The sequence below is a fragment of the Exophiala mesophila genome, assembly GCF_000836275.1.
Source record: "Exophiala mesophila strain CBS 40295 unplaced genomic scaffold supercont1.1, whole genome shotgun sequence".
Taxonomy (NCBI): domain Eukaryota; kingdom Fungi; phylum Ascomycota; class Eurotiomycetes; order Chaetothyriales; family Herpotrichiellaceae; genus Exophiala; species Exophiala mesophila.
Genome location: NW_015622504.1, coordinates 4,351,579 through 4,368,903, shown reverse-complemented (window position 1 = coordinate 4,368,903; position 17,325 = coordinate 4,351,579). Strand labels below are relative to the sequence as shown.

Here is a 17,325-nt window from a genome sequence, read left to right as displayed (position 1 = left end):
AGGAAAACGCCTTTTCCAACAACTGCGCCTAGATTGAAACTGTCAAATACAAGTCTCCAGATTTGGATTTGCTCGGGGTCAGCTTGGCCTTTCCGGATGGTGACCGTTGAAGTATTGTGCCCGTCTCATCCCGCGAGGCAGCCGATTCATTCTTGAACATCCGCAGCGGTTCACGGTTGATCCTGTATGAGATCGAGCTGGCCTCTCCAGGTGGTGCTGGAAATTCAATGGTTGAGTCCGAAAGGTACCCATCCGAGGATGTGCTGTCGGTCTTCATGAACGAGGCTTCGGCTCGGATCAACTGATCCCTCGTGAGTCTGAGAGGCATCCCCCTGTTCGATGGATTAAATTGCATCTTAGGCATAGGTGGCGTTTCAGCCTGTCGAGAGACTGCCGCAGATCTAGGGATATTAGGGTATCTGAGATCTTTCAGAGGGCTCTGCAGCCCTGTCGCTTCAGTCCGAGGAAGAGCAGACAGTTCAAGTTGTCTGTCTGACTCTTCCGGTGTTGTGTCTTCCTCAATCTCGGTGAGTTCCGAGCTCAAGGATCCTGAGCGACGTTGCATGTCCCTGGTTGGCACATACTGTGGAGTGGGGGCAGTGCGAAGCTGCTCTGATGGCTCTATTAATGGAGTAATGGTCCGTGTTGGTGGTGGTCCAGCACCCCGACTCTTCTTCAACACTTTCCGGTTCGCGTAGGATGAGGACGGCGGCAATTGATGCTCAGGAGCCTTCAGGGCGATAAACACCGGCTCTGATCTGCTGGGAGAACTTCGATAGTTGGGGGATCCGAAGCCTCTAGCCGACAACGGCACACTGATATTACCATTGTCATATGTTGGAGTCAAAGGAATTCGTTCAACTGGGGCGCGTTGTGCCTTAGTGGTGCCGTTAGATGCCTCTACCACAGCAGGGGATTGTAGTGGCGGAGGAGCGACGCGCTGCTTTTTGCGAACTGGCAATAAATCAAACGGCTGATTATCGACATACACTGATTGGGCGTCTGCAGCGCCAGGCGCAGACTCAATGTCACCAACAGAACCGACATCACTCATTGGCTGTGCAGGTTGACGACGTCCAGAACCCTGGACGTTTAGAGGATCAGGCCACAAGGCCCTGGCGGGGAAGGTTGGTAAGAGTCGTGAGCTGCTTTGTTGTGACGTGACGCTGACGGGTGATATCTCTCCAGGCACTTGTGGAGATACAGCCACGCCTATATCCTCGGGCTTGATGCTCTTCCTCCAAAAGCTTCGGCGTTTGGATTTTTCTTCCACTCCTTGGTCCGACGGAGGAGCATAAAAGCGGCCATTCAACATTGGAACTGTGAGCGAATTGGGGTCTGTAGTGAGAGGCGGATCCTGCTTCTGCAAAGGACTCTGATAAACAGGGGGCGGTGGGGCATCAACCACTCGTGACCTTCTTTGACTTCGTCTCCGTTCTCGTCGCCTTTTTCGCATGCACAATATGAACATAAATAATCCAACGGCAGCCAGGATAAAGCCAGCGCCGCCAGCCGCAATCCCTGCGATCTGAGCAGTAGTCAAGCCGTCCCTGCCAGCAGCTTGCTCAGTGATCGCCGCGGATCCTGGTGTGGTATGGCCAGTAGTATAGGCAGCACTGGTACCAAAAGTGCCGCTGTCTGTTAGCGGACCTGAGGCAGACCCGCTTGGGATGGAGTGGCTTCCTGTGTCCATGACAATCATGCTCACGCTTTCTGTGGTGGCGGGACTGCCGATTGTTGCAGGGAGAGTTTCCATGGCTCCAGACGCGAAAGCCGTGGGATCAACAAGCGTTGCAGTGATGGTACTTGCAAGATTTGGAAGCGCTCCCCTGACTGAGCCGCAGACGTTGTAAACAGAGACGTTGTCTTGATCTGAACCTCTACACAAGGCTTTGACACACTGTACAGAGCCTTCTCCTATCGTCAGATCAGATGTATTCTCCCGAGTGCACAAGTAGTCGAGGTTGGTAGTGTCGGCGCAAGTACTCCCTGGGTAGTTGGTGTTTGCGAAGAATTGGATGCAAGGAACGGCGCAGCTGGGGACAGAAGAGAGGAGAGCTGAAGGAAGGCAGATGTCATCTTGACGGGCATGCAAATGAGCGGCATGACGGACTGGACTCGCCGGTCTCGGTGTCGATGGTGAATTACGCATCTCAGATGGTGTTTCTTTGTCATTATAGAGAGTTCATGTTGAAGGAATGTGAGCCGTTTGCGGCAAAAGGACGTAGAGAGAGTGAGAGAGGTGCAATGACGCGTGCGAACTAGTCAGGAAATCAGATCTGCGACGTTGAGGTCGAGATCTGGGGGATGATACAGATATACGGAGCGAGGGGCAACCAGGCGATCTCACCGTCAAACCGTGGGCAGATTAACCCTACTTACTGTGGCCCCTCTCCAGGGAGGCGTGTCGAGGAAACATTCCCCCATCCCTGAAAATACGGGATATGGCAACGATGAAGATGGCGGCTTATCGATGTAGAGGCCATAGGAAAAGAGACATGAAGCGTGGGAGGTTTCAAAGCATTGGATGTGAGGCAGCAGTGGTGGTGAGGGCTGGCGCTTTGAGGGCGGTTAGGTTACAGAAGGATCCAGGGTAAAGGGGCGCGTAGACTGCGTAGTAGTAAAGGTACCGGCCTTTGGTCCCCCTCGGTCCCAGACACGTGATTTCCAGGCACAGGTCAGCCACCAGGGCCCCTCGGGCCTTACCTGGCACGCCTGGGCACCCCGGGATACCCTCAGTCGGTGTACGAATCACAGCAATCAGCCAATGAATAAATCTGTTACCCTGGATCGACGTCTTTTATTATTGTTATAGTCGTCTGGTGACTCAGCGACCTATAACAATCGACTAGTAATTTCAGTCGCTTGCTTGTTGCATTTGCTGCTCACTCCACGGTCTTGGAACGAAGCATTGTCGAAGCGCCTGTGAGGCTGGCAACAGCTCTCGGTATTTCTACACCCGTGTGACAAGTCTCATAGCGTAACTTGCGTGCAATCTTACGTAGAAGAAAGAGGGGGTTCGCAGTCGAGGATCAGTCCATATCATCGTCTCACAAGCCCGTCTCTGCCGTGACCCGATCTCTAAATGCTCATGGATTAGCTCTTTGTTTGTCAGGCACTTTCAAACAGCTTGGATGGGGGTAGTGGCTCGCTTGACCATGGTAGGAGTTCGGATCAAGGCCAATCCGGACCCATCTCTTCCAGGCGTTTCATAACTGTAGCCTCGAACAACCATGCTGGCTGGAAGCATATGCCCAAAAAAGGCAGGAAATACACATCTGGGCTCACAAGTTGAATTGCATCCGATTAAGCTGTCACAAAGTCTGGCAGAAAAGGCTGACGACGGGAAAACGGTATCACATTATGTTATACTAAGGTGTTTGCGTCCAAGCTACATGACCAGCTGCGCCGTATTGCTCCCAAGTTGGAATGGGAACGAAACCCCATCCTCCCTGCAAAGACAATAATTGTATGCTCAACTGCCCATACCCTGCGTTAGGGCTTGCTCCGGCCGGTCTCGCATCAGCTGCCCGTCGACTCTCGAGTAGATGACGGCGCCTACACGCTTTTGCTGGTTGCAAAGCCCCCAAGAATCGAAACACGTGGGATATCAATGGTAGGCGAGGGGTGGTCGATCCTCGTCAGAAATGAATTCATGTCGCGGGCGGTAGAAGTGTGCCTCATCCGTAGAGAAGTGGCTTAATACTTCAGAATGATGTAGCTGAGGGTATTGGGTTAGTGCAAAGCTCTCGGTGATTCGGGGCTTCGGCAAGACTTGACTTACAGCGCATGGATGATACCAGGAATGTAACCGAGAATGGTGAGAAGAATGTTGATGAAGAAATCAGCATTGCAGCCTCGCTCGAGGAACACTCCGAGAGGAGGAAGGATGATGGCAAGGATGATCTTGCAAATGTCACTGATGAAGAGGCCGGTTAGCTCACCCAGGTCCAACGGGCCACCAGATAACGCGGCGGCGGATGAAGCGGAACGCGACTTACGATGCTGTGAAAGGCATGTTGATGAGTGTGTGGGGTGATGATGGGGTTTGAAGGTTTGAAGAGTAGTGTTGTCGGTTGGTGAATAGAGACGATGAGATCGAGATGAGGTGAAGTTCTGGGCTGAGTAGAGAAGGCAAGAAGGATTGGAGGGTGCGACGAGCTGGGTTGGTTATAGGTTTTTGGACGTGGCTGGCTTTCTAATGACGAGCGAATTGGCACTGAAATGGTACTGGCACGGACTGTGGGCAGTTGGCAACGAGAGGTGATTAGCAAGAAATCCTCCTCTCGATCATGACAACCATCGGGGCTGACAAGTGACCGGGGGTGACGGGTGACGACTGACACGGACAGAGTGACCAGCGCCCAGACTTCCCAGAGGGATCCTGCCTCCCCAATCCAAAGTTGGTCTGACTCTGCCTCAGCAGGCACTCTCCCCAATGACGTCGGGAGCCTACTTTTGGCCTTGTTAGGTCCGCCCTTGCGCGCCGAAATGCCAGGAACTAGCCTTCTTTCCTGCCCCAGCATGCCCACAACAGTGCAAGTTTCAAACAGACGGGCCTCTTGGTCCTTGTCATTGACGCCACAAGTCATTAGCGAGTGCACTTAAATCAACCAATGGCCAATCTTCTCGTCTATGCGAAGCCTTTGCGTCGTAATCCCTCTCGCACATTTGTGTGGCTTTGTGGGGCTAGTTTCCATTGCTGTGGCTGATATCAATGATCATCTGAAGCCCTCCCGCCTATGATTGCTCTCTGCCAGGTGAATGCATGAAATCGACACAAGGTTACGGAAATGACGGCGACTGTTGTGGCTGATGACATGATGCTGGAAAGATCTGAAGTCATGCCTGAAGTTTTTGTCGCAAGAGAACCTAATTGCCACCGTTGTTCCAGTTTTGCACCATCACCATCTGCGGCACAACGTTCGATGGTTCGTGGCACTGAAAACAAAATGCTTGGGGTTTTCTTTGGCCATTCGTCTCATCTCGTGATTCTCTGTGTCCTCTGTACCTCTTTTCTTATGCAAGACGGTAAATTCATGCACGTAAGCCTGTGGTTTCCAGAGGATCCGTTCCTTCCTCCAGCCTCAGGAGACTTTGGACGCCTCGTGACTTCCAGCAGACCAAGAATAAAGGTGACGTCACATGTCCAATCCTCCTCACGTGTTTAGAGCGCCATGCCGACCCACCTTGCAACTGTTATCGAGTCACGGGATTACGAGAAACTCCCACTGCTCACTCATCCTCGCAAGCCTCCCATTGCCCAACAGGTCTACGGAGTATATACATCCAGATGGCCGACTTGACGTCGGACTGAGTTGACTTAGGTAAGCAGAGTACATACAGGAATCAGTTCCTCTCATTTATTATTGGTAGATAGGAGTGGCATCTCACCACTACTGTGACACCTTACCTATATGCTGCTCTCGCATGACCTTTGAATCTTACGGCTCTTTTCCAGCATCGATTTAACCGGCATCTGCCGCGCCAGATGCAGACTTTGTCTTCTTTGAGCATCCACCGCAGCAACCAGTTTGTTCTTTTCCTGCCCAATCCACCTTTCGGCAACTCTATGACCACCTCGGTGCTATCTGCAGTGTAATATCAAATACCACAATTGACCAATTGACCAATTGACCAATTGACCAAATCACATCCAGTATCTCAATCAACATGCATACTCAGGACGGATGACTCTAGTAAGGTAACTTGGTGTACAACATGTCTACTTCAAGTTCGCGACCACCCTTTCTCCGTTCTCTTTCGACCAACTCGGTCATCAGACCCTCGAAGCACAAGCCCCGCCTTTATATAGTCTTGTACCCACGAGGGGGCTCAACCACCACGTCCTCATTCCGCAACGACATCAATTGTGATTCGCACCACTGGTCTCTCGTTGTAGGGTCTCAAAGCCCCAATCGCAAAGATCCCGGGACCCGGTATCACGTTGAGCACTTGGACCACGACGCGGGCAAATATCTCTACGATCAACAAGATGTTCCAACTCATCCATCTGCTCAAGCAGGTCTGGTCCGGATCGCGATAGCCAAAGTGACCAACGAAGCTCGCCTCCAGTCCATCCTACGAGACATTGTCGTCCCTCAGGAAGATGTGGGTTTCAACTGTTTGACTTGGGTGCGTGATGCATTCGTCAGGTTACACCAAGATCGCAAATCCATTAGGACCTACCTCGACGACACAGACTGGCCTGCGGTCGAGACATGTGCAAGAAAGTATTGCAAGCGGAAAAAAGATGTGGGCCGTTTTCAAGAAGATCGCCGTCGACCAGGTACCTGGAATCCAGAAAAGATCAGTACTTTTAATTTCTGGGAGAATCGAGAAACCTGCCCATGATTTTTCTTGCCAGGTTTGAGAGACCCTGAAGCAGCTCTTGTCTCACATCCTGGCAGAGAAAATTGGACCTTGCCCCAGCAAGAATTGCACGCCTAAAGAACAACCTACTACTACTATACAGGTCATTTACTCCTTTTAGACATACACTACGCATGCGCCCCAGTCACATCACATCACATGGCGCAGCCCTCGCAATACAGTATACATACATCCAAGAATCTAGACCCGAAGAAAAAGTATCGACAAGTCCAGGAAAGCTATAGTAGGAAAAGATGGAGAAGATTGCGGATTTGGGGCTACGTTTTGGACAGGCCTTCAACCCTGGCGAGAGTTGCACTCGGCGGTCGCCACAACAATAGATGTCGATTTTTTTTCAACCGGCAAGCCTGATCCTAATCCACGAACACGAGTTCTACCACATCAAGTTCTTGATTTATCCTTTTGGCCCTTGGCTAGGCAGGCCTACTATTGCACATCACAATACGAAGTAGGCAGGGCCTTGTTGGTGGTGAGACCGGGCTTGACCATTTTCCGGTCTTGAAGGTTTGAGTCTAAAATGTAGTCGGGAACATGCATGTCTGGTTGAGTTCGCCTTGGGTATCGTTCATTTTGGGAAGATTCACGGGCATATGATCCGAAGACGTGGAACGATACAAAAAGTTCTTTGACATAAAAGTTCAAAAGCGAGATTCAAGAAAGTTGATGGATTTAATGTGTATTAGTGCTTTGCCGTGGACTGTATCTTTGGTGATCGATCGACTACCGGCGCCTTGCACAAAAGCCCCAGTAGATCAAGTACTGTCCGGACCAAGTCAGTCCCCTTTACAAAGCTGAGAATACAATACAAGGCCCGATGAGCAGATGCCGTCTGTCTCCGGAATGCTCCATGTACCCCCAGCCAGCTGACCATGGCAAACCCTTGGTAGTTGAGTTACCTAGTATTCCAGATTGAACGCCGTTCTTGTAATCAGCCAAAAGCATGGCCTACTAGTTTCAGATAGTGTGAGTTCAGAGAGGCATGAAACCGTGTCACTCTGACCACCAGAGACTCGACGTAGAAACCCTACAACGAGGCGGTGGACATGATAACATGATCTCAAAGACCACGGAGCATGACAGTTCGTTCTCCCTCCAACTTGGCAGCGTTTCTCTCCTTATCCATGCGACGGGCTTCTTCCAAGCCTTCACAGTTGTGGCTCTCCAACATTCGATGTTTTCCGCAGAATCGCTTTTGACAGAAGCCACAGTCTCCCACGATGGGTTGAGCGGGAGCCTTGCAGGCTTGTTTGGAGCACCGAGGCTTATTTGACTTCTTCTTGGTCGGCGTGGAAGGTGCGGGTGTTGATGGTTTGGATGTCATTTCGGTAGACGACGGGGCAGGTGTGGATTGTTCTGTTGGTGTTGAGCTTCGAATAGGAGGAGATAGTTGTAGGGTTGATGATTCTTCAAGCTTCAAATCACCGACGGTACTTGACGGTTCTAAAGGTTTGTCGTCAAGAGTGAGTCGTACATCGACGGGGAGAGTTGTAGAGGCAGATAAGAATTCTAGAACGTTGGAGACTGTGTGGATGGGCCTAACATTCAGTTTGATGGCTAGAAATGTTTGTCAGCAATCAGAATGAGCCCGATGAATATGGAAAACGTACTCTTGCCACCGCCGATATTGACTTGAATGGCCATGTTATCGGCGGAGAGCTCCTTACTCTTGCTAGATGTGTTGGAGGTAGCGGAGCCGGATCGAGAGCGCATGATGGCGGTGATGACTCGATGTGATATCTAGAGGATTTCAAAGAGAAAAGGAGGTTGAGAGGCAGTATAGTCGGTTGATTGACGAGAATGGCAGGTGTGGACTGGTGGCTCGTGACCTGATGACGAGGTGCAGGAGGCGAAAGGAGGTAGGTCTCGTCTAGTGGGACTAGTTGAAGAGCAGGAAGTGACAAGGCGGCTAGGGAAGGCCGTTTGTAGGAAAGATGTTGGGGTGGTGAGAGGTAATGGGGATTGTTGTTGGTGGTCAAGAGGACAGATAGGAAGTAGTAGTGAATTGCAGATTGCAACTTGTAGGAAGCAATCTCTGGATTGACAGACGGAGGAAGGCGGTTCAGGCAGATTAGAAACAACGCAGGTGTGTCATGGGAGTTAATATGAAGGAGGCCGGCCGTGGGCGTAGGCAGACTGGTGGATCGAGCAGAGGCCAACAAGACGAGGCGAGGACCAGCGGGCTGCTTCAGATGATAGTGACAAGGTGGCTGTTGGTTGAGGTCTGTCCTGCTGGGACCTACTGGGATGTGGATGTGGGTGATCCGATGACTGGATGAAGTGGAGCGCTGACGGCGGATGGCGGATGGGATAAGGTCAGATGGCGATAAAATGACGAGACCATAGAAGCTGGTCGCAGCTTCAAGAAAGCCACCAAAGCAACCAGAGCCCAGAGGCGACACTGGCGTTAATGGTGGCACTGGCGCCGACCAGACTTATTGAGGTTGTCAATGCCTGGGCCTCCCGACTGCACCCTGTCGGGTCTGTTAGATGTGGGTTTATGGGCTGTGGGGAGCGCGACGCAGGGTTCTCTCTCGGGGCTGTTGTGGCTCTTGTCGTCCTTGTCGCTCCTAGAGTCTCAATAGAGCAAGGGCCTGCCAAGAGTATTCTTATGGTCCACAAGTCGCCGCGCCGTCTCGTCTCGTGGTCTGCATCGCCTGTCCGACTCCTCGGGTGCTTGGGTGTTTGGGTGACTCTGTACGAGTCGCAGCACTGGTAGCCCTGGGTATGGTAGGCTCGGCCAAGTGGACCCTCTATTATCTTCAGCGCCTACTCACACGCCGACATCTAGGGAAGCATATGTCGTCTCTTGTCGAGACCGTGATAGCGCAAGAGTCAGATGAAGTGGCCTGGTTGAAGCCTAAAAAGTGAGGGAGCCTACGCCGAACCATCATAGATCTAGCCCGTCTCGGCCTCAAGCTTATGCCTTATGCATACAGCCCACCGGCTGCACCACAATGGAACAGTGAACGTTCAACGGTTGGCCTGTGGTGCAATCAGCAGAGGCAAACGCTTGCGGTCTTCCGACTTGCACACGGCCAGGTCAAAGGGTCCCGCCGTCCTCTACCAGCGATCAGTGCACCATTGGAAGCAAAATACCATACAACGCACAGAAGGTGACGGTCTACCGGCCCTGCTCCTTATCCAGAGCTTAAACTCAAGGCCAGTCAGTAACGCAATCGGACGTCGGCCCAAACAGCATCACGACCTGCTCTTTGAAGAGGCAACGGACCCGCACGTGCGGGAGGTGCATTCCCCCTTCATTCTGACTACTATAGGTAACATGACCCCGTCTTGTAGAATTATGCTTTGGAATGTGTGGGAAATGCCATATGGCACCATTATGGTATAAACCCTGATCCTCTCTTCAGCATATTGATGACCTACTCCATAGTAAAACTGCGGCACACGCCTGTTTGAAGTTCGGTGTCTGCGAGCACAGACTCCTCGTGGCCCAAGGGCACGGACAACCAATCCAGACTTCATCGATTCCGACGAAAGCTAGATTTGCACCATCTGAGGCATTCGCATGCGGTCAGGGCCTGCGCTTTCAGACAAAGTTCCATCCCGAACAAGAGCAGGATCGACACAGTCCAGCCAGTCTTTGGCAGACAGTAAGGTGTCAAAATGCAACCCAACAATCCACCTGGGGCTAGTCCGTTTCCATCAATTGTCCGCATGTGCCTATCTCGCTGTGCCCAAACAAGCGCAAACAAGTGTTCTGGTCTACTATAGCATTGCATCTCGCCACCTCCTGTCAGCATGCGGATAATTCCCTAGGTTGATATTTGTGGTTCAGCTTGGGGGATGGCATGTGTTCTTCGGCAGCGGTTGTTTTAACAAGTCTTATCGTTCATCGTTGAAGTGTTGGAACTCGGTAATGTTGGCACTCACATGGCCATATTGCTTTTGTCTAGACATTGGACAGAGTCATGTGCTCAACTGTGACTGACCCGAGCCGTAGAATTAGATCGTCGCCTGCATATGCACAACGCAGATAACCCGGAGGTGGATCTCTTCGCAGCCTTGGTCGATCGATGTTTGTCAACAGGACCTCAAACATTTCTCCGCCTGCTCAGAGCCCTGGTCATAATGCGCCGATGCTTCGGAACTCTGAACTAGCGTGTCGTATGGACAAGCTCGTTATTCTGCCTGTGCCACGTTGCAGAGCGAATCATGACTGAGTGGCACACCGACCGTCCTATTCGAGAACTCCGCCTGTACTTGGTCTTTCAAGTGTACAATGTCAATTCAATACGTGGTCCAAAAGCCAACTGGTTCGTTCAAGATCGTGACAGGTTCTGATCATAGCGGAGCATCGAGGCTTATCCTCGGTACACGAAACTCATGTTCCATCTGCTCTTTTCTCTCCTGCATCGGGGTCGAGATAGTCGTCCTTCTCGGCCGCCTCATATTCACCGATCATTCCCATGACGACTTCTCTTGCCTCATCAAACTCCCCGAGTCCTTCAGAGAAAGGGGTTTCCTTCTTGTACTGCTCAAGATATGCGTTTCGCTTCCTCATCTTGTCATATTGTACCACTATTCGCCTGAAGAGGGTGGACACACTGGTATGGTTGGCCAGCATCAACCCTGAGACTCGATGGGTGTTTTGTAGGTAGGGCGATTTCTTGGTTAGAGCAACTTGGATTGAAGCAGGGCCCCAGGGAATAAAGTTTGCCATGCGACGCTCACGGATGCGTAGAAGTGATTTGTGGACGTCTGTGGGGTCGGCCTCGCCTTGAATGATGTTCAAGATGGAAATGAAGCAGGAAGATTTCGAGGGGGTAATGGACACCATCCGGTTCTTGGGCTGTAACAGTCGGCGCATGACATCCAAAACCGTCGTCTTGCGTACAGTCTTGGCAGCTTCGGCGTCGTCACCAGTGAAGGGAGTATATGCTGTCATGAGGAAGTGACATCGAGGAGTAGGAATCAGTGACGCGATGATTCCAACAAGGTCATTGTGCATGTAACCAGGATACCTCAACGTGGTCGTGGAGGCGCACATGACGGTGGAGACCAGTTGGTTAGTTTGCTGGAACGAGGGTTCTTGAACATGCAATCGCTCCGAGGCAATTCTCGAAAGAGCACCGTTGTCGAGTACCACCACTGAGTCGGCATTTTGGGTCAGTCGTCGCATCGTGAGAAGACTGTTGTATGGGTTCACCACCACGTCGCCAATTGCAGTATCTGGAAAGACAGAATATGTTTGGATGATCTTCTTTGGAAACCGGTCATTCATTCGCTCCAGCAAGTATGATCCCAACCCTGATCCTGTACCACCGGCGATTGAGTGCAGAAGCATGAAGCCCTCCAGAGAATCACTGCCGTCGGCCTCGCGATCAATCATGTCGAAGATTTCTTCTTGCACTCTCTCACCGGCGGCATACCCTGCGGCCCAGTTGTTGCCTGCGCCCATGCCATGTTCGCCGACAAAGAAATTCTCGGGGTTGTAGATATTCTTGTAGGGGCCGGTCTGAATGCCATTGATGACTCGAGGCTCGAGGTCGACCAAGATTGCTCGTGGAATGTATCGAGTGTCGTCGCTCTGGTAGAAGAAAACATCCTTGCGGTCACCGCCTTCCGTCGCAAAGTCCTCGAGATTGCCATCTCTGCTGATGCCGTGTTCTTGACATAATTGTTGCCAGAACCGTGAACCTATTGCATTACCACACTGGCCTGCTTGAATGGTGATGATCTCTCGAGGCATGATTGATCATGGGTGAGTTGAGAGGTGGGATGGGTGGATGGGTGGGAGATGTTTGCCAACGTCGAACTAACCACGACGCGTGAAGCCTAGGAGCCCAACTTTGAGCGCGTCTGCCTCAGACACAAATCCAGGACACAACTTTTCCAGTTAAAGGAGCGGGGGTGGGACACGCCCGAGGGCCGCCAGGGGCTTTCCCCTCCTGTGACTCCCTACCTAAATATTATTAATGATGCCCTATGGGCCAACGGCGAACTAATCCGCTAGCGCCACTTAAGTGCTCGTAGTGCAGGAGTGAGCCTGTGAGCTTCCACGCCTTCTCTTCAACCTCGTGTGGGAGCCTTGAGAGTCTTGGCATCGTCGAAACATTTTCCTCTCCCATCACAGCATCACCATCCCATCCAGACAACAGAGGAGACAATACTACAGCACTGACACCTTGTCTCGGTCTCAGTCTCTTTACTCGCTCTCAGAATTCCCACTATACCATCCAGACGTCTCCGGACATCTGCAGCCTTCCGATCATGCTGCCTTAATCGACGCTATTGGGCTCAAAAGCGCAGTCGCAATCAAAAACATACTCAAGATTTCAACCTAGATCCTCAGCCTAGAGGCGTCATTTCACCATGGCGACCACTAGTTCCATGTTCATGTACAGCTTGACTATACAGTCACCTTCGGCCATCACTCAAGCTGTTCTGGGTCAATTCGCCGGTACAAAAGAACAACAGATCATCACAGCTTCTGGTTCCAAACTCACCATCCACAGACCCGATCCCACCCAGGGCAAGATCTCCCCAATCTTTACCCAAGACTGTTTCGGCATAATCAGAACCCTCGCCGCTTTTCGACTTGCCGGTAGTAGCAAAGGTCAGTTGATCTCTTCACGTCTATTCGATACTCAACTAACATGTTCTTTCAAAGACTACCTCATTGTTGGATCCGACTCTGGGCGCATTACCATCCTCGAGTATCTACGAGACCAAAACCGTTTCCACCGAGTCCATCTCGAGACTTTTGGCAAGTCCGGCATCCGCAGAGTCATTCCAGGCCAATATCTGGCTGTAGATCCCAAAGGAAGAGCATGTCTCATCGCCTCGGTGGAGAAGAACAAGCTAGTCTACGTCTTGAACAGGAATGCTCAAGCCGAGCTCACCATATCCTCCCCCCTGGAGGCTCACAAACCTCAGACTCTAGTCTTTGACTGCGTTGCCCTCGATGTCGGCTATGAGAATCCCATCTTCGCTGCCTTAGAGGTCGACTATACCGAGGTTGACCAGGATCCTAGCGGACAAGCTATGGAAGAAGTGGAAAAACTTCTCGTCTTCTACGAACTTGATCTAGGACTCAACCATGTTGTCCGGAAGTGGGCTGAGCCTGTTGCCCGAGATGCCTCAAAATTATTTCAGATCCCAGGAGGCTCTGATGGTCCCAGCGGTGTTCTCGTCTGTTCCGAGGACAACATCACCTATCGACACTCAAACCAAGACGCTTTCCGTGTGCCTATTCCCCGGAGAAGAGGTGTCCTCGAAAATCCGGATCGGAAGCGTCACATTGTGGCTGGTGTCATGCACAAGATGAAGGGCCAGTTCTTTCTCCTTCTACAAACTGAGGATGGCGACCTCTTCAAGCTCACCATAGAAATGGTTGAGGACGACAACGGTCAGCCAACTGGAGAAGTCAAATCTTTGAAGATCAAGTACTTCGACACCGTTGCCGTTGCCAACAGCCTACATATCTTGAAGAGTGGTTTTCTTTTTGTCACAGCCGAGAACGGCAATCATCAATTTTACCAATTTGAAAAGCTAGGAGACGACGATGAAGAAACAGAATTCAGCAGCGACGACTATTCAGCCGATCCAACAGAGCATTACGAGCCAGCCTATTTCCACCCGCGCCCCCTTTCTAATCTCAACCTCACTCAAAGTGTTGAATCAGCCAACCCCCTCATGGATTGCAAAGTAGTCAATCTTTTGGACGACGATGCTCCTCAAATATATTCTGTGTGCGGTGCCGGAGCACGGAGCAGTTTCAAAACTCTCAAACATGGCTTGTCAGTGACAGAAATCGTCGAGTCAGAACTTCCAGATCGTCCCGAGGCGGTATGGACCACCAAACTTACTCACGACGATCAGTATGATGCCTACATTGTCCTCTCCTTCAGAAGTGGAACTCTCGTTCTGAGCATCGGCGAGACCGTCGAGGAGGTCACAGATACAGGCTTCTTGTCAGGGGCCCCTACTTTGGCTGTTCAGCAACTCGGGGAAGACAGCCTAGTCCAGGTTCACCCCAAAGGTATACGTCATATTCGAGCCGATAAAAGGGTGAATGAATGGCCTGCTCCCCAGCACCGTTCAATCGTTGCGGCTTCCACCAATGAGCGGCAGATAGCCGTCGCGCTAAGCTCTGGCGAAATTGTCTATTTTGAGCTTGACACAGATGGTTCTCTCGCTGAATACGAAGAGCGGACAGAAATGAACGGCACCGTCACTTGTCTCAGTCTCGGAGATGTCCCAGAAGGTCGAGTGCGAAGCTCATTCCTTGCTGTCGGCTGCGATGATTCGACCGTTCGAATTCTAAGTCTCGACCCCAACTCGACTCTCGAGAGCAAGTCGGTGCAGGCACTGACGTCCGCGCCCTCATCATTGTCAATTAATACCATGCCTGATTCTACCTCGGGCGCAAACACTCTGTACCTTCACATCGGTCTTTATTCTGGTGTGTATCTGCGAACCGTCCTGGATGAGATAACAGGAGAATTGTCCGACACTCGATCTCGATTTCTTGGCTTGAAGCCTGCCAAACTTTTCAAAGTTTCTGTCTGCGGGCAATCTGCTGTGATGGCAGTCAGCTCACGCGCCTGGCTGGGGTACACCGACACCCAAACAAATGGCTTCATGCTAACACCCCTCGACTACGTCGGCCTGCAGTTTGTGTGGAACTTTACAAGTGAGCAATGCCCCGAGGGGATGGTGGGGATCCAGGGTCAGAATCTAAGGTACGTCTTATCACCTATCGCCCTTCTTTCTCACCCTGATGAGCACATGACTATGCTCTTTCTGAAATCTCAAGATTTATGCGGAAAGACATCAAAAAAATTCCAATTGTTCCTTCTGAAGTTGAATCATTTGCATATCTCGCCGAATATCTCTTTTTTGGTGCCTGCTGACGCAAATCCTAGGATATTTACGATCGAAGACGTTTCACGAAATTTGCTTCAAGAAAACATCCCCTTACCATATACGCCACGAAAGTTTGTCAAACATCCCGACCAACCACTCTTTTACGTCATCGAGGCCGACAACAATGTTCTTGCCCCATCAACAAGGACTAAACTACTTATGGAATCCACGGCTGTCAATGGCGACGCCGTGGTTCTACCCCCCGAAGACTTTGGGTACCCGAGAGGGACCGGTCACTGGGCTTCGTGCATTCAAGTCATTGACCCCATCACCACGAAGTCTGTCGTTTTCACCCTGGAATTAGAAGACAACGAATGCGCTACCAGTATTGCCATCGCTCCCTTTTCTGGACAAGACGACGAATCATTCCTTGTCGTAGGGACGGCCAAGGATCTCGTGGTCAGTCCCCGAAGCTTTTCGGCAGGCTTCATCCATGTTTATCGATTCCACGAGGATGGGAAAGAGCTGGAATTCATCCACAAGACCAAGGTTGAACATCCGCCCACGGCTTTACTTGGTTTCCAGGGTCGTCTACTCGCCGGTGTGGGACCTGACCTCCGAATATACGACCTAGGGATGAAGCAAATGCTTCGAAAATGTCAAGTGCAGGCAAGTCCCAATCTCATCGTGGGCCTACAAACTCAAGGAAGCCGGATTATTGTTAGCGACATCCAGGACAGCATCACCTATGTGGTGTACAAATTCCAGGAAAACAAACTGATACCATTCGCGGACGATACGATCGCCCGGTGGACGACGTGTGCAACCATGGTGGATTATGAAACAGTCGCGGGAGGAGACAAGTTTGGTAACATATGGCTTTTACGTTGTCCACCAAAAACATCGGAAGAGGCGGACGAAGATGGTTCTGGGGCACATCTAACACATGAACGACAATATCTTAATGGGGCGCCAAACCGATTAAGCCTGATGACGCACTTCTTCCCCGGTGACATCCCAACCAGTATTCAAAAGACGAACCTAGTGGCTGGTGGACGTGATCTGGTTTTCTGGACGGGGTACCAGGGCACACTGGGCATCTTTGTGCCCTTCCTCGGCCGCGAAGATGTGGACTTTTTCCAATCATTGGAAATGCAGCTCGCATCTAGCAACGGGAACCCACCTCTACTGGGAAGAGACCACCTGATCTACCGGTCGTACTATGCACCGACCAAAGGCATGATTGACGGTGACCTGTGCGAAACGTTCTTCCTCCTTCCCAACGACAAGAAGCTCCAGATTGCCGGGGAACTGGATCGATCAGTGCGAGAAATCGAACGAAAGCTATCCGATATGAGAACACGGGTGGCGTACTAAGACAGAGCAGGAATGAATGATACCCCTCGGAAAAGGAAAGGGATAGGGAAAAGTGTATGAGCTACTTGTATATGAAGAAGTTGCACTATTTCTCCAGGCCAGCGCGTCCATGCGCGCCAGCCTCGTTTCTATCCCCCAGGATCCTACTGTCTTGTGCTTTGATTTCCTTTGATGTCCCTTCTTATCCTCCCCTCTGCTTTCGAAGTTTTCCACCCCGGTTTGACTCTCTGAAAAACGTCTCTTGCCTCGCTCGATCTCTCTGTCATCCATTGACACCATGGATTGATCTAGAGCTGGATGCACAACTCCATCTGGAGTGTTGTACGAGACAAGAACAAAAGGTGGAGATATGGGATATATCTGTTTTTGGATGGTTCTTGCCTCCATCTTGTCGCCGATCTTTGAGTACGATTTCATCGAGTCTCGGCCTATACGGGCTGGAGAATTGTGGTGGATTATTGTAATTTATGCGGCGGGACAATCGTAGGGTTGGATCGCTTCTAATCAGGGTCAATCGTGATGATTACCTCTGTCTCCTTGGAGAGGAATATATATATCTGGTGATGCTCATGATCCTGTATCATATTATGGCATCTTGCCGGATAATTGATTACTACTTAGGCCATGCTTGGGCATACCTAGGTACAATTATATGTACAATGTACAATCATCCACGAGGCATAAACACATCTCCCTCTACCTTGAAGATTGGATTTTTCATATTCA

At 51.0% G+C, this 17,325-nt stretch overlaps 6 protein-coding genes across 7 annotated transcripts; 2 read left to right on the top strand and 4 right to left on the bottom strand.

Annotated features, from left to right (window-relative positions):
- Positions 1 to 28: 28 nt before the first annotated feature.
- Positions 29 to 2,152, bottom strand: PV10_01391 (uncharacterized protein; the record flags this gene model as incomplete). Its single annotated transcript, XM_016365600.1, has 1 exon — positions 29 to 2,152. One exon carries the CDS (start codon positions 2,150 to 2,152, stop codon positions 29 to 31), a length of 2,124 nt encoding a protein of 707 aa, XP_016229249.1.
- A 1,188-nt stretch (positions 2,153 to 3,340) lies between these two features.
- On the bottom strand, positions 3,341 to 4,282 carry PV10_01390 (plasma membrane proteolipid 3). Its single transcript, XM_016365599.1, has 3 exons — positions 4,002 to 4,282; positions 3,785 to 3,919; positions 3,341 to 3,721 (listed from the first exon to the last, which is right to left on the bottom strand). The coding sequence occupies exons 1-3, from the start codon at positions 4,016 to 4,018 to the stop codon at positions 3,700 to 3,702; spliced, it is 174 nt and encodes a 57-aa protein (XP_016229248.1). The 5' UTR covers positions 4,019 to 4,282; the 3' UTR covers positions 3,341 to 3,699.
- A 1,343-nt stretch (positions 4,283 to 5,625) lies between these two features.
- Positions 5,626 to 7,360, top strand: PV10_01389 (uncharacterized protein). The gene has a single exon (XM_016365598.1). The coding sequence runs from the start codon at positions 5,722 to 5,724 to the stop codon at positions 6,352 to 6,354; it is 633 nt and encodes a 210-aa protein (XP_016229247.1). The 5' UTR covers positions 5,626 to 5,721; the 3' UTR covers positions 6,355 to 7,360.
- Positions 6,702 to 8,660, bottom strand: PV10_01388 (uncharacterized protein). The gene is made up of 2 exons (XM_016365597.1): positions 8,001 to 8,660; positions 6,702 to 7,947 (listed from the first exon to the last, which is right to left on the bottom strand). The coding sequence occupies exons 1-2, from the start codon at positions 8,101 to 8,103 to the stop codon at positions 7,451 to 7,453; spliced, it is 600 nt and encodes a 199-aa protein (XP_016229246.1). The 5' UTR covers positions 8,104 to 8,660; the 3' UTR covers positions 6,702 to 7,450.
- Positions 8,661 to 9,710: 1,050 nt separating this feature from the next.
- On the bottom strand, positions 9,711 to 12,158 carry PV10_01387 (tubulin gamma chain). The gene has a single exon (XM_016365596.1). The coding sequence runs from the start codon at positions 12,101 to 12,103 to the stop codon at positions 10,736 to 10,738; it is 1,368 nt and encodes a 455-aa protein (XP_016229245.1). The 5' UTR covers positions 12,104 to 12,158; the 3' UTR covers positions 9,711 to 10,735.
- Positions 12,159 to 12,475: 317 nt separating this feature from the next.
- On the top strand, positions 12,476 to 17,294 carry PV10_01386. 2 transcript variants are annotated; one of them, XM_016365595.1, is made up of 4 exons: positions 12,476 to 12,814; positions 12,870 to 12,970; positions 13,025 to 15,098; positions 15,282 to 17,294. In XM_016365595.1, the coding sequence occupies exons 3-4, from the start codon at positions 13,399 to 13,401 to the stop codon at positions 16,597 to 16,599; spliced, it is 3,018 nt and encodes a 1,005-aa protein (XP_016229244.1). In that variant the 5' UTR covers positions 12,476 to 12,814; positions 12,870 to 12,970; positions 13,025 to 13,398; the 3' UTR covers positions 16,600 to 17,294. The 2 variants fall into 2 exon arrangements, with proteins under 2 accessions (XP_016229244.1, XP_016229243.1); XM_016365594.1 differs by having other exon boundaries at positions 12,476 to 12,970.
- Positions 17,295 to 17,325: the final 31 nt, after the last annotated feature.